Source organism: Bombina bombina, chromosome 6, assembly GCF_027579735.1.
Source record: "Bombina bombina isolate aBomBom1 chromosome 6, aBomBom1.pri, whole genome shotgun sequence".
Taxonomy (NCBI): domain Eukaryota; kingdom Metazoa; phylum Chordata; class Amphibia; order Anura; family Bombinatoridae; genus Bombina; species Bombina bombina.
Window position 1 is genome coordinate 344,371,126 of NC_069504.1, and position 15,298 is coordinate 344,386,423.

The following is a 15,298-nucleotide window of genomic DNA, read 5'->3' on the forward strand; positions in this document are numbered from 1 at the left end:
GTAATTTTCTTTTCATTTTTTTTATCTTTCTTTTTCCTTTTTCTTTTTGAAATTCTGAAAATTGGCAGAATTATTTGAGATTTTATTATTAATACTATGAAATTAATTGTATTATGATTTTTCTTTGTCTCTAAAGGTATAGAAAGAAAGGTTGATTCTATTTTTAATTGCCAATGTTTGATACCATATGATTATGACATGGAATGGAATTGATTCTGCATGATATATTTTGTTACTATCTGTATATATAAAAAAACTAAAAAACACAACAACAAAAAAAACCAGGAGGATTTTTTAATATCTAATACAGAAGTTTCACTTTGTTCTATAATAGACTATATTTGTTCCAGCCTCTCTGTTTGGTTCAGGCAGCTGTGTAGTGGCATGCAACAAGGCAGGGAGCCAATGGGCTTTGAGAAACAGCCTTGGTCAATGTGGCCTTTAGAACCTGAGACCATGTGACACAAATAAGCCTTCAAATGTGAGTTAACTGGTTAAAACATGTATAAAGATATTGAGTTTCTTTATAGTGAAAAGCAGTTCTTAATCAAATGATGTATTTGCAGATATTATTTTATTTTAGATCACTGATGTTTCATGCGCTACCTTGATTTTTTTTAACTCTAAAATGCAGTTTCAAATGTTTAATAGAAAACATGATGTTATTTCTAAATACTATAGGAGACAGTCTGTAAATACTTACCTGCTTCAAAACAATATTCAATGATATAGCCATCTAAACCTGCAGCTCCTATGTGATCTGGGGGCCTCCATTTCATTGTGACTGAGGTATCTGTCACTCCATCTACCACCAAAAGAGTGGGTGGGCTTGTGACAGCTGAACAAAAAAGACACATTAGTTATTGACTGGATCACAATATATGGTTGCTTTATATAGGGATCTAAGAATTACATTTAGGTCAACATATAAAGGTGAATTAAAGTATATTTATATACACACACAGCATATAACTACAGTTGAGCCCTGGATTGCAAATGATCTGTATACAAAATCAAAATGGTAAAATCAATTTTGCTAGCACAGTTTACAAAATCCTGGTGAAATCCATGTTCCTGTAGTACTTTGCTGTGACCAGTAAGGGACGGAAGTAAATGAGCCTGTGCTCTGATCTAAGAAGAATGTTACAAGTTTACTTTTTACAAGACATGAAGTAATAATAAAGAATGAGTATCACATGAAGTGTATGGAAATCTATGCATTGCATTGATAATTTATGACTACTAATAACACTGTGTAAACATTTTAATAAAAAAATTCTGTTTTCAAGCTGCAGGTCGCCCCTTGTAATTTTTTTTAAGTACGTCATATAGCCAATCTGAAATCATACTCCATACTCCATTTTTCTCAGTGAAAGAGCGCTCCTTTGTCTTGGCAAAACAGGAAGATGAACTGCATATGTACGTTCATCACAAAGGGAATTCTGTACATTACGTGTATAAACTGTGATTTTACAATGTTATGTGATTCAATATTTACTTTGGAGTTGTACACAATTGGATTGCATTAAAACAATGTGCAGTTTAACTTCCTGTTTGAAGTCAGTTGTACGCTTAGAATATCTGGTATAAAGTGGGCAGCACCACCCTCTAAAAAAAAAATTGCATAGGAGTTGGATAGCAGATTGAATATATATTATTATTAATATAAAAGTACTTGCACAATGCTACAAATAAAAACACCTTAACATACAATATCAGTGCAATGCAGAAAATGGATTTCTGATTTCTTCTTTGCTGTACATAGGCAATATCATATAATGTTGCAGGCAGACATATCTTTGGTAGCTGGTTAATGTAGCAACTGTTAAATTATGAATTTAATCTGGATTAAAATTAAGATATACTCTGGATTAGACTGAGGGGTATGTTAAATATCAAGTGTAGTTTAACTTCGGCTCTACTATATTTCCAATTTATTAACTTAAAGGACTGAATTGGGGCAAATTAGCAGCTTCATATTATATGATATTCTATGGTTATATCTGGTACATACAAAAAAAACAATAACTTACCAATTGGAACAAATGGTTTAGAGGGCATACTTGGTTTGGATATCCCGATTGAATTGACAGCAAAGACTCGAACTTCATATGCAACACCTTCAATCATTTTTTTGGGTTCAAAATTGGTTTCCTTGCAGAGGTCAAAGTTTAGCCTCATCCATCTTGAACTCTGTTTTTTCTTTCTTTCAATGAAGTATCCTGTGTTTATTAATATAATCAATCAATATCAATGTGTAAAATCTATAAAACAGCCACATGTAATAAGTTTCATTTTAAGAATCAATACTGTGGATTCATAAAGCTGGGCCAGACCTGGACGTGTTATAGGTAAAGCTGGGGCAGTCAATTAAAAATGTTCCTGTCTAGAGAAACTGCGGGTGGGGGAGACCCCCCCAACACCTGACATTCCAGCAAGATCTGGGATGGTTGTGTGGTCTGGCAGTTAGTTTTTTCAATTTCACAGCTAGTTATTTGATTGCGGAATCATATGATAAAGTGGAGTGCCCTGCAGTTGTTTATTAGCTTCATAGTATATTAGATTATTATTAATTATTTTCTGTAATATTGATCATTATTTCTAAGTGTAATGTTACAGAAGCATTTTGACACCACCTTGAAAGTCATGTCATAGCTTATGCGCTAGAGTTATGACAGCTGTTCAAATAGAAAGGCGTAAAAAAGGTCACTGTAAATTTGTATCACCCATATGACATTTTAACATGTTTTGATTTTTTTGCCTGAATAATATGTGAAGTAAAACATATTTAAATATTAATGAAAATAATACTGCAGTATCAGTTGAATACTTCCTACTACTGCTCATTGGCTGAAAGTATAATTTCCATTAGCAGAAAGTACAAAACTAATACTGCTGTTTTTCATTTTAACTTCAATAAAAAGAAAAAAACTGAATCATACAAATACAGATACAATTATCAAGGTGTTACATCAACAAATATATCCATCACAACAGCATAAATTGTCTCAAGTAGACCCAATGATCAAATGACCAACCTTATTATTTTGTAAACATAGGAACACCATATGTGAGGCACATTGAATGCACCATTAACAACAGGATTGCCACAGAAAGTACCTTAACCTATACAACTTGCCAGTAACAGGATAATGCCTCTTTTGGACCTCACCAAATCAAATGATGGTAAACTCTCCCTGTCACGGATACCAGGCTGCAAGGTTTAAACCTCCTCCCCCTACTACCTAGCCCCATCTTGTTTCTCAGCGGCTTTGGGTTTTCTAGAGCAACTGCGATCTACCAGACCTTTGATTTGCTTTGTTTTATGGTTTACACATCATCATGAAAGAGCTGGTCCCTGACCACTTAGTCCCTCTCTGGCTGGCCGGGCCCCTGGAACTGCTGGCTGGCCTCATCATCCCGCATCCCCAGTGTCCTTTACACCAGGTCGCTCCAGCGGCCCCTTGTCCCAGAGCTCAGCTCTTTTGGGGATTGGTACCCCTTAGGGAGGACAAGAGGCAGGGTGATTTCCAGAAGGGAGCTCCCTTGGGAACCTGGTGACCTTTCCGGTGTATGTTTAATCATCCATAGCTCCGGCCCCCAGCCATGGATCATGTCCCTTTTTGGACTGTAGCAGCTGGGGATTGAGGGCTTTCCAATGACAGCCTGGAAGTGCCACTGCTCCCCCAGGATCACCCCAGAACCACCATCACTATACCGCTGGATACTATGGGACAATGGACTCTATGGAAGGCACCAGCCTGTCTAGAGGGATGGGAAGGGTGGGAGATTTGGGAGACTGATAAGGCTCTTATCTTGATGAGATTGTGTATAAAAATGGTGTGATTTCCCAATAAAGATGTACTTTGTGTTTTCACCTGAATGCTAGTCTGTCTAGTTATTTGGGTGGGATTGCCTAAAATCACTTTCTCCACTACATAGCCGCAGGTTCCAGGTACAGGAAGGATCCATTGGTGGAGCTACCCAGTCGGGTAGCTGGAATCCGTCACATTGGTTACAGCGGTGGGATACTTCCATCTACCTGGAACGTCCAAACCACCAACTGAAGACTACTTCGGATGGAGCAGTATGCTGGGCTCCGAAAGAAAACACTAAAAGACTTGCTGGAAGCTCAGGTGAAAACTGCCAGCCACAAGTCTAAGGCAGCCATCATCAAGGAACTGATGGAGGACGATAGGACTAACGAGCCGGCTGGTGGGTCCGATAGCAACCAAAGCAGTGAGTGGCCCAGTATGGCATCCACAGTAGAGATGGTCCTGTCAGAGGTACAGATAGAGGTCCAGTGGCAACTGGCGCTCTACGACACCACCCAACCAGCAGAGGTCATCACCAAGATAGTGTCTAAAGCCACCCAGCTCAAGTTAGCGGAGGTCCAAAAGTCTATCAGGTCAGGCTTCCTGGCCACTGAAGTTGCCTCATGAGGCTTTCTGTGCCTTCAAGGATGAGGGGGAAGAAATTGACAGCTATCTCCAGGTCTTCGAGGCGAGTTACCATCTTGCTCGGGAAGCTGTTGGGTGGAGCCCTGGAGGCCATCCATACTGTCGCTGCTGGAGACAGGAAAAACTATAACAAAGTTAAGGAGCATATCCTTGCACAATATGGCCTTACGCCGGAAGCTCACTGGCAGAAATTCCAAGAATTGAGGCTGCAAGAGGGGCAGCCTTTTTGTGGAGTGGACACACCACTTCACCCATGCTATGGACTCTTGGTTCACCGGCTGAAAATTGACCACCTTGGCCGAAGTCACACAGCTCATCCTGCTGGAGCACTTCTACAACCATGCTCCAGCAGAAGTAAGAGAATGGGTCCACAATCAGCGACCGGAAACAGCAGACCAAGCAGCCAGTACCTGGATGCTCGGTGTCAGGTCAGCCCTGAGCCACGACCAGTGCCTCGCTCCGCTCCAGCCCCTGCCCGCCCTCCGGCAGCTCCTTGGCAGCCACTGACACGATCAGCACCTGTCCGCCCCGCCGGGCCCAGTGCACCCCGGAGTTGCTATGGGTACGAGCAGGTGGGCCACTTCAGAAAGGACTGTCCTGCACAGCCACCAAGGAACCCCCTCCGGCTCAGTGGGCAAGAGCTCCTGTCGGGAGCTACCAAGCTGCTGCCCACTGTCTGTATGCAGAGGGCCCTACCAATTACGCCGACTGGCATAATTGGCATTTATGCAGAGGAACAAGTACAATGTACTGGAATGGCCATCCCAGTCCCCAGACCTGAATATCATTGAAAATCTGTGAGGTGATTTGAAGCGGGCTGTCCATGCTCAGCAACCATCAAACCTAACTGAACTGGAGATGTTTTGCAAGGAGGAATGGTCCAAAATACCTTCATCCAGAATCCAGACACTCATTACAGGCTATAGGAAGCGTCTAGAGGCTGTTATTTCTGCTAAAGGAGGCTCTTTTTGTTGGGGTGCCCAAATTTATGCACCTGTCTAATTTTGTTTTGATACATATTTCACATTTTCTGTTAATCCAATAAACCTCATTTCACTACTGAAATATCTCTCCTTCAGTTATTTGATAGATCAAAATGAAATTGCTGATCCAAACACCCAATTATTTATAAATGAAAATCATGGAAATTGTCAGGGGTGCCTAAACTTTTGCATACGATTGAATATATATATATATATATATATATATATATATATATATATATATATATATATAGTCAATTTACACAAGAGGACTGCACTCGCTGGGTTTAGTTTAAAAACAAATCTTAAAAATTTATTAAGGTGACGTTTCGGGGTTCGCAGACCCCTTCCTCAGACCAGATAACAGTGCAAATGAACAGTGTGCAATATAAAGCAACTAAGCCCCACATATCACATCATCAGTGAAAATTGCGCCAAAAAGTATGTAACTATGGCAACCAGTAAATCACTCAATCAGCAATAATAATACCATATGTTGTGTGCTAATTACATAATAGAACAGTGTGCAAACCATGTATATACATATTATGTACAACATCAAAGAAAAAATATAAAACATTTCAGTGCAAACAAGGGAAATCAAGTGCCCACATACAACAATGTGTCTGTTAAACTGAAATCACTACCAGTAACAGTCATAAATACATGGATAAACGATGTGCCCACAAATAAAACCTGCAAAGTTGATCGCAGAACATAGATCACACATCCACATCAGACAATGGTGCCTCTCACACTGATCGTTAAAATATGAACAAATAATTCAGGTTTATAGGGAATCTGGAGAAAAGAGAGTGCGGTGTAACCGTGCCTGCTAAACAATGGGCCACGTTTTACAATTAACATAGGAGATACCATCCTAAGTATAGCAATAAAGGGAAAGTGAGCCGTAACTCATGTGTGGTCACAAACTAATGTGTGTAAAATAAAAGATCAGTGTATGTATTGCCTACAATGTATCAGCATAAATGTTGTTACTAAATCAGTGTACACAGACCGCAAATAACAAATAGATAACATGGTACTAAAGACTACTTACATGGCATAATCCCATAAATGTTGGCATATCATACATGCGGTGAGCGTGATTCTGGGGATGTACCTGCAGCCAGGAAAACCGATGTCAGTATGTGTAAAACAGGCGTGGATCAGCAGGATCCAGCGTCTGTGTCAATGGTGTCTGAGAGCATGGCTAATTAGCATAGCCACCTAACGTCATCAAGGGGGTGTGTATGGCGAAAGTCTACACGGATGACAGCTAACTGCAGCTAACCACAGCTGGTGTGGGGAGCCTAAGTGCGCTCATATAGGATGTAGACAAGAAGCCCATTAAGTTAATGTTAATATGTTAGAGAGGGATAATACGGTGACATAAATCTATCATGGATAAAACGTATGTGAAAACGTATGTGTAAAACGTATGTCTGCGCTCAAGCCTATTAGATGCATCATGAGGAAGAATCTAATTAACAATGTGTATCCTAACTGTGGTAACCATTATGGGACAGATCAAAAATATGTATAATAATAAACTCATCCCTGTTAGATGCAATGTGGGGAAGAATCTAGCCAACATAATAAAACCCAAGTGTGATAACAAATCTAGACTAATGCACCAGATCACAAATCACCATTACACTTGAACATATATCAGTATCTTGTGCCTGAGTAAAACAGTGTGTTAATCATAGGTCCCCTGTTACAAGTGGCAATCAAGTAAGGTCAGGAGCACTAGGGGTAACATGGTGTGACACATGTGAGCAGTAGGTATAATGACTAAGGTAGACATGTAATTCATAGTTAAAGTCTGGTAAACAGAAGGTTAGGATAGCCTACCCATAGGATCATAGGAATGGTTGTTGAAAAACAATGTCTGGTTAAAAAATCATGTCACGTTGGATTTGAAGGGTAGAGAGCGTTGTCAGCCAATGTGAGTTGATGGTCTTTTATTGAACATGCAGTTCTTCTTATAAGAAGCAATGCCAATCATTGGACATATTAAGTCCTCTCGGGTACAGAGTATCCAGTCTGTGTATCCATTTGGCCTCCATCTGGAGGAGTATTCTGTCGCTGTCCCCTCCTTGCCGAAGCGGGGGAACGTGGTCAATCAGAATGAATCGTATATCCGTTACCTTATGCCTGTAAAAAGTGTCTAGCCACTGGTTGATCTGCTGTTCCCTTGTCTAGAACACTCCGGATTGCTGAGCGATGATTCACCATTCTTATCCGTGCGTTGTCAGTGGTTTTGCCAACGTAATATTTTCCACAGCAACAGCTTAGGAGGTATACCACGTGACTTGTAGTACATGTGATGAAGTGCCTTATGGTGTACTTCTGTGTGGTGTGTGGGTGTCGTAAAACCTTGCAGGGGATCATGCCACTGCAAGTGGTGCACCCCAAGCATCTAAAACAACCAGTTTTAGTTGGTTTAAGCCACTTCTTCGTATAGCTTTGTTCGGGATCTATCTGCATCAGTAGGTCCTTAGATTTCTGCCACGTCTGTATCCCATGATAGGTGGGTCCATGTGTCCGAAGGGGAGCGTTTGATCGGTGCCAAGGATCTCCCATCTGTTTCTGATTGAATCAGCCAAGACCTTTTTCCCTTTACTGTATGTGGTTGTGAATACCATCCTTGGTTTTTTGATGTCATCCGTTGGGCTCGTTTGCTCATCTTCAGACATTAATTCTTGTCTTACTTCCTCTATAAGTTTAGGTGGGTAGCCCCTCTGCAAGAATTTGTTGGACATCTCGTCCATTTGGGTTTCCCTATTAGTTGCCTCAGTATTGTTCCTCATTACCCTGATCATCTGGGATTTCACAATAGCCTTCCTGGTGTGGGGCGGATGGTTATTCGTTGACTCAAGTAGTAAATTCCAATCAGTGGGTTTTGTGTATAGGGTAGTAAGCAGTTTTCCCTCCTTCTTGTAGATCCTTAGATCAAGAAAATCGATTTGGTCATGATCATATTTCAGTTCAAACTTGATATGGCATGTTCGACCATTGAGTTGTGTTACCCACTCAGTGAGTGTATCGAAATATTGAGGAATGCACTAATATCCTAGCAACTGTTAAAGAGGAGCTGAATGATTTCAACAGCCACAAACTACATATCCTGAGAGATGACTCCAGTGAAGCTTGGATGGAGAAAATTAGCAAACAAGTAACTGATTATAAAAAGCAGCTAATGTCATTCAAGAATCAGAAAATAATCGCAGTGGACAACGACTACAAGGATAAGAGGATATATGCCTGGCTACATGGTAGCAACCAACAGAGAGGACCGCAGAGACCACAATGCCAACAACAGTATCGCTCGAGGTTCCTAAACACTGTGGACAGCAGCTCAGGATCCGAGAATGAAGGTGGCTACCAAGAACAAAGACAGTTGGACCAAGCACCCACTACATCTAATACTCATTTTTTAGGGGTTACAACAAGATCGGCCAACACACAAGGCCGAGGCCCCACCCGAGGAGGGGGAACTACTGTGGTAAGAAGACCACCACTACCACCAAGATAATAAATCCGGACATTGTCATCAATATCAGCAACAGGACACTAACAGAAGGCGAAATCAGTCTACTCAATAAAGGCTTTACATTTATTCCAACCTTCAGCAATGATGGTTTTGATACTTTTCTGGACATACACAGATTTCAAAGGAATCTAAAACTCAAGGATCACTTCAGGGACTTAAACAGCACCTCAGAGATAAAAAGATTCAAACCCAAGAGTAAGTTTGAGCCAAGTACTTGCGGCACAAGCATTAAAACATTTACCAGGCTTATCTCAAGTGATTCAGACAGAGCCAAGACTGAAAAACATCGTCCCAATCTCAATAAGGCTGAGAGGTTGGCAATAAAATCATTAGCCTCAGATGCTGACATTGTCATACGTCCGGCCGACAAGGGTGGGGCCATTGTCATTATGGACTACACTCAATACCGCACTGAAATCTTGTGACAACTAAGTGATGACACAACTTATAAAAAACTCACTTGGGATCCCACAACAAAATTCAAAAAAGAAATTGATGCAACACTCACAACTGCTCTACAACAGAAATGGATCGATCAAGATGAATTTAACTTTTTGTGTAGCACTCACCCCATTCACCCCATACTGTATACTCTGCCTTAAAATCCACAAGGACCAGCTGAACCCCCCTGGCAGACCAATTGTATCGGCCAGGGGCTCGCTACTACAACCTTTGGCCCAGTATGGGGACGCCTTCCTGCAACCAGTCGTCAGATCCATGGACTCCTACATTAAGGACTCAGGTGACCTCATTAGGATTCTGAACTCTGTGGAAAGCATCACAAGTGAGGACATACTTGTGACAATGGATGTGAGGAGTCTATACACGGTAATCCCACACGCTGGGGGAATAGATGCCATCTCAACAGCACTTGACAAGTACCCCTATGTGGGCCCACCAATTTCCTTTATCGTCGATATTCTGGACAAATGTTTGAAACTAAATTATTTCCGTTTTGAGAAAATCTATCAACAATTGACTGGAACGGCGATGGGATCTAACATGGCCACTTCCTACGCAAATCTCTACATGGAGCAGTACGAAAGGGACACCATGGATGTATACAACCATGGAATGGTCAAACATTACAAAAGATACATCGATGATGTCTTCCTAGTATGGTGTGGCCCTGTTGATACACTCACTGAGTGGGTAACACAACTCAATGGTCGAACATGCCCTATCAAGTTTGAACTGAAATATGATCATGACCAAATCGATTTTCTTGATCTAAGGATCTACAAGAAGGAGGGAAAACTGCTTACTACCTTATACACAAAACCCACTGATCGGAATTTACTACTTGAGGCAACGAGTAACCATCCGCCCCACACCAGGAAGGCTATTGTTAAATCCCAGATGATCAGGGTAATGAGGAACAATACTGAGGCAACCAATAGGGAAACCCAAATGGACGAGATGTCCAACAAATTCTTGCAGAGGGGCTACCCACCTAAACTTATAGAGGAAGTAAGACAAGAATTAATGTCTGAAGATGAACAAACGAGCTCAACGGATGACATCAAAAAACCAAGGATGGTATTCACAACCACGTACAGTAAAGGGAAAAAGGTCTTGGCTGATTCAATCAGAAACAGATGGGAGATCCTTGGCACCGATCAAACGCTTCCCTTCAGACATATGGACCCACCTATCATGGGATACAGACGTGGCAGAAATCTAAGGGACATACTGACGCAGACAGATCCCGAACAAAGCTATACGAAGAAGTGGCTTAAACCAACTAAAACTGGTTGCTTTAGATGCTTGGGGTGCACCACTTGCAGTGGCATGATCCCCTGCAAGGTTTTCCGACAACCGCACACCACACAGAAGTACACCATAAGGCACTTCATCACATGTACTACAAGTCACGTGGTATACCTCCTAAGCTGTTGCTGTGGAAAATATTACGTTGGTAAAACCACTAACAACGCACGGATAAGAATGGCGAATCATCGCTCAGCAATCCGGAGTGCTCTAGACAAGGGAACAGCAGATCAACTGGTGGCTAGACACTTTTTACAGGCAAACCATAAGGTAATGGATATACGATTCATTCTGATTGACCACGTTCCCCAGCTTCGGCGGGGAGGGGACCGCGACAGAATACTCCTCCAGATGGAGGCCAAATGAATACACAGACTGGATACTCTGTACCCGAGAGGACTTAATATGTCCAATGATTGGCATTGCTTCTTATAAGAACTGCATGTTCAATAAAAGACCATCAACTCACATTGGCTGACAACGCTCTCTACCCTTCAAATCCAACGTGACATGATTTTTTAACCAGACATTGTTTTTCAACAACCATTCCTATGATCCTATGGGTAGGATATCCTAACCTTCTGTTTACCAGACTTTGACTATGAATTACATGTCTACCCTAGTCATGATACCTACTGCTCAAATGTGTCACACCATGTTACCCCTAGTGCTCCTGACCTTACTTGATTGCCAAAATATAGAAAAAAAGAACACTGAACTATTTCCCAAAATGAATAAACTGTATCTGTGTCAGACACAGGCTTGAGGGAATAAATGATGTGTTTGGATTTTCTAAACCAGGACAGCTGTATTCATTCAGAGGTAAGACAGGTATAGTAAATGTGTACAAAAATATGTAAAGTTCCAATGAATCCTGTGACCCCTATTTATTCACAGCCCCTGTTATTTATCAGACAGTACAGAAAAATCCCACTGTATAAATGTATGGTGGTGATTTTTATATTGGAAGTCCAAACAAACACATCAAAATACAAGTAACTCACTCACCCTTCTTCTTTTGTATACGAGCCGGGTTGTTTGGCTTTCAAATGTCACTTGGATATAGGGTTGCTGTAAATCACAGCATAGTTGAAAATACCTTCTGTAGTGTATACGTTCATCCAGTGAGAGAGAGTACTTGTGAAGCTGCTGGGAGCGGTTTGAAGCCTGGGCAAACCGCCAAAAAATGATACAATCAAAATACTTCCACACAGGTGAAAAGGTTCCAGCAGTAAATGGTTTGAGATAGAAAGTTTAAAAATGTATCCTTTATTAGTATCCGTAGAAAGTGTACTGTGTAGATTTCACAGAAAAAACTTACAATATCACAGCCAGTAAGCTAGTCAGCCCAGAAGCTCTATATCTAACAGACCAACATGTTTCGTGCTGGTACAGCACTTCATCAGGGATAGTGAAGGGTTAACTGTTCACCTGTTAAATGCATATCAGGTCCAATCAAAACTCAGCAGCTTTGCTCTGTCCAATAAGGAACAAGATACTGAATTCAAATTGTGTGTCATGCAATGCTTCGTTTGTATGTTTAACTTGGACCAAAGTTGCAGCAACAGGTGTTCAATATAAGACTAATCATTAGTTGTACATACATAAAAAATAACAGAACAGAATATAAGATAGAATACACATTACAATGGATATTAATAAGAATAATATATATAAAATTCACTTTCCCTCTCGGTCTAAATAGTTTAACGATAGGAATATGGAAATGACACTTTTTTAGTTCTCTCTAGTAGATATATAGTTAACAAGCATTTTACTGTCAATAAGGATTTTAATATAGAAACAAATTAAATTGTCAAATTTATTCATACTCTAGGGATTATATCCTAACAACTTAGCTGCACTTAGCTATTTTTGTACATAACGGATTATATCCCTTCACAGGTCAGATCAATAAGGATAGCTAGAAGTCGAATAATATCTAGTATACTTCTTTAAAAGTTACATGCATATACATGCACCTAGTTCGCTTAATGCACAACGGATTAGGTCCCTCTACAGATCAGACTAATAAGGATAACTAGAAGCTAAAAAATACAAAAATACTTTAGATACTTCCTTAAAAAACTTAACTCTATAGGTTTGTAGCATATTCTGCATACTCATGTAAGGCTGTTTATGTATCTACCACTATATTAAATTGATACCTTTCAGATACTTAGCTGATACATAATATAATATAACATAAATTGTTGCATTCATATTTTGTATACAAATGTATAGTTAAGTTTGTTTGCTGCTATAGCGCAGCATATGTCGGCTGCAATACTAAGGTGCTTTTAACTCCATGTGGATATTCAATCGTGCTGTTTTTAATTTCATTCCCATTGAGATCTTATTTACATCATTTAGCTCTATATCTTCTGTTATTTTTTATGTATGTACAACTAATGATTAGTCTTATATTGAACACCTGTTGCTGCAACTTTGGTCCAAGCTAAACATAAAAACGAAGCATTGCATGACACACAATTTGAATTCAGTATCTTGTTCCTTATTGGACAGAGCAAAGCTGCTGAGTTTTGATTGGACCTGATATGCATTTAACAGGTGAACAGTTAACCCTTCACTATCCCTGATGAAGTGCTGTACCAGCACGAAACATGTTGGTCTGTTAGATATAGAGCTTCTGGGCTGACTAGCTTACTGGCTGTGATATTGTAAGTTTTTTCTGTGAAATCTACACAGTACACTTTCTACGGATACTAATAAAGGATACATTTTTAAACTTTCTATCTCGATCCATTTACTGCTGGAACCTTTTCACCTGTGTGGAAGTATTTTGATCTTACTTGATTGCCACTTGTAACAGGGGACCTATGATTAACACACTGAGGTCCCACTGGATGAGTAATGTTTTACTCAGGCACAAGATACTGATATATGTTCAAGTGTAATGGTGATTTGTGATCTGGTGCATTAGTCTAGATTTGTTATCACACTTGGGTTTTATTATGTTGGCTAGATTCTTCCCCACATTGCATCTAACAGGGATGAGTTTATTATTATACATATTTTTGATCTGTCCCATAATGGTTACCACAGTTAGGATACACATTGTTAATCTGATTCTTCCTCATGATGCAACTAATAGGCTTGAGCGCAGACATACGTTTTACACATACGTTTTCACATACGTTTTATCCATGATAGATTTATGTCACCGTATTATCCCTCTCTAACATATTAACATTAACTTAATGGGCTTCTTGTCTACATCCTATATGAGCGCACTTAGGCTCCCCACACCAGCTGCATTTAGCTGCAGTTAGCTGTCATCGGTGTACACTTTCGCCATACACACCCCCTTGATGACGTCAGGCGGCTACGCTAATTAGCCATGGTCTCAGACACCATTGACACAGACGCCGGATCCTGCTGATCCGCGCCTGTTTTACACATACTGACATCGGTTTTCCTGGCTGCATGTACATCCCCAGAATCACGCTCACCGCATGTATGATATGCCAACATTTATGGGATTATGCCATGTAAGTAGTGTTTAGTACCATGTTATCTCTGCAATTCGTATTTGTTATTTGCGGTCTGTGTACACTGATTTAGTAACAACATTTATGCTGATACATTGTAGGCAATACATACACTGATCTTTTATTTTACACACATTAGTTTGTGACCACACATGAGTTACTGCTCACTTTCCCTTTATTGCTATACTTAGGATGGTATCTCCTATGTTAATTGTAAAATGTGGCCCATTGTTTAGCAGGCACGGTTACACCGCACTCTCTTTTCTCCAGATTCCCTATAAACCTGAATTATTTGTTCATATTTTAACGATCAGTGTGAGAGGCACCATTGTCTGATGTGGATGTGTGATCTATGTTCTGCGATCAACTTTGCAGGTTTTATTTGTGGGCACATCGTTTATCCATGTATTTATGACTGTTACTGGTAGTGATTTCAGTTTAACAGACACATTGTTGTATGTGGGCACTTGATTTCCCTTGTTTGCACTGAAATGTTTTATATTTTTTCTTTGATGTTGTACATAATATGTATATACATGGTTTGCACACTGTTCTATTATGTAATTAGCACACAACATATGGTATTATTATTGCTGATTGGGTAATTTACTGGTTGCCATAGTTACATACTTTTTGGCGCAATTTTCACTGATGATGTGATGGGTGGGGCTTAGTTGCTTTATATTGCACACTATTCATTTGCACTGTTATCTGGTCAGAGGAAGGGGTCTGCGAACCCCGAAACGTCACCTTAATAAATTTTTAAGATTTGTTTTTAAACTAAACCCAGCGAGTGCAGTCCTCTTGTGTAAATTGACTGTTGGTATTATCGACTCAGCACCCTGGTTGACGTCCTTATTGCATTGGGACTGGGAGTGCAGACACACATGGAGGATATATATATATATATATATCATGTATATTTTATTATAATCTATCATCCATTGGTCTGTTCTGTTATTTATACAAATTTACACATAGGGGCCTATTTATCATTGAGTCAATCTCAACGTA

The 15,298-nt window shown here is 40.1% G+C and overlaps 1 protein-coding gene across 7 annotated transcripts in view; it reads right to left on the reverse strand.

The window, feature by feature from the left end:
* Nucleotides 1-15,298, reverse strand: part of MYBPC1 (myosin binding protein C1) — a 262,117-nt gene that overhangs the window by 70,994 nt on the left and 175,825 nt on the right. For all 7 annotated transcript variants that reach the window (XM_053716989.1, XM_053716988.1, XM_053716992.1 and 4 more), the window contains 2 exons: nt 2,034-2,222; nt 704-838 (listed from right to left, as the gene is read on the reverse strand). In XM_053716989.1, coding sequence (XP_053572964.1) covers nt 704-838; nt 2,034-2,222 — 324 coding nt within the window. The remainder of the gene's footprint in view (nt 1-703; nt 839-2,033; nt 2,223-15,298) is intronic.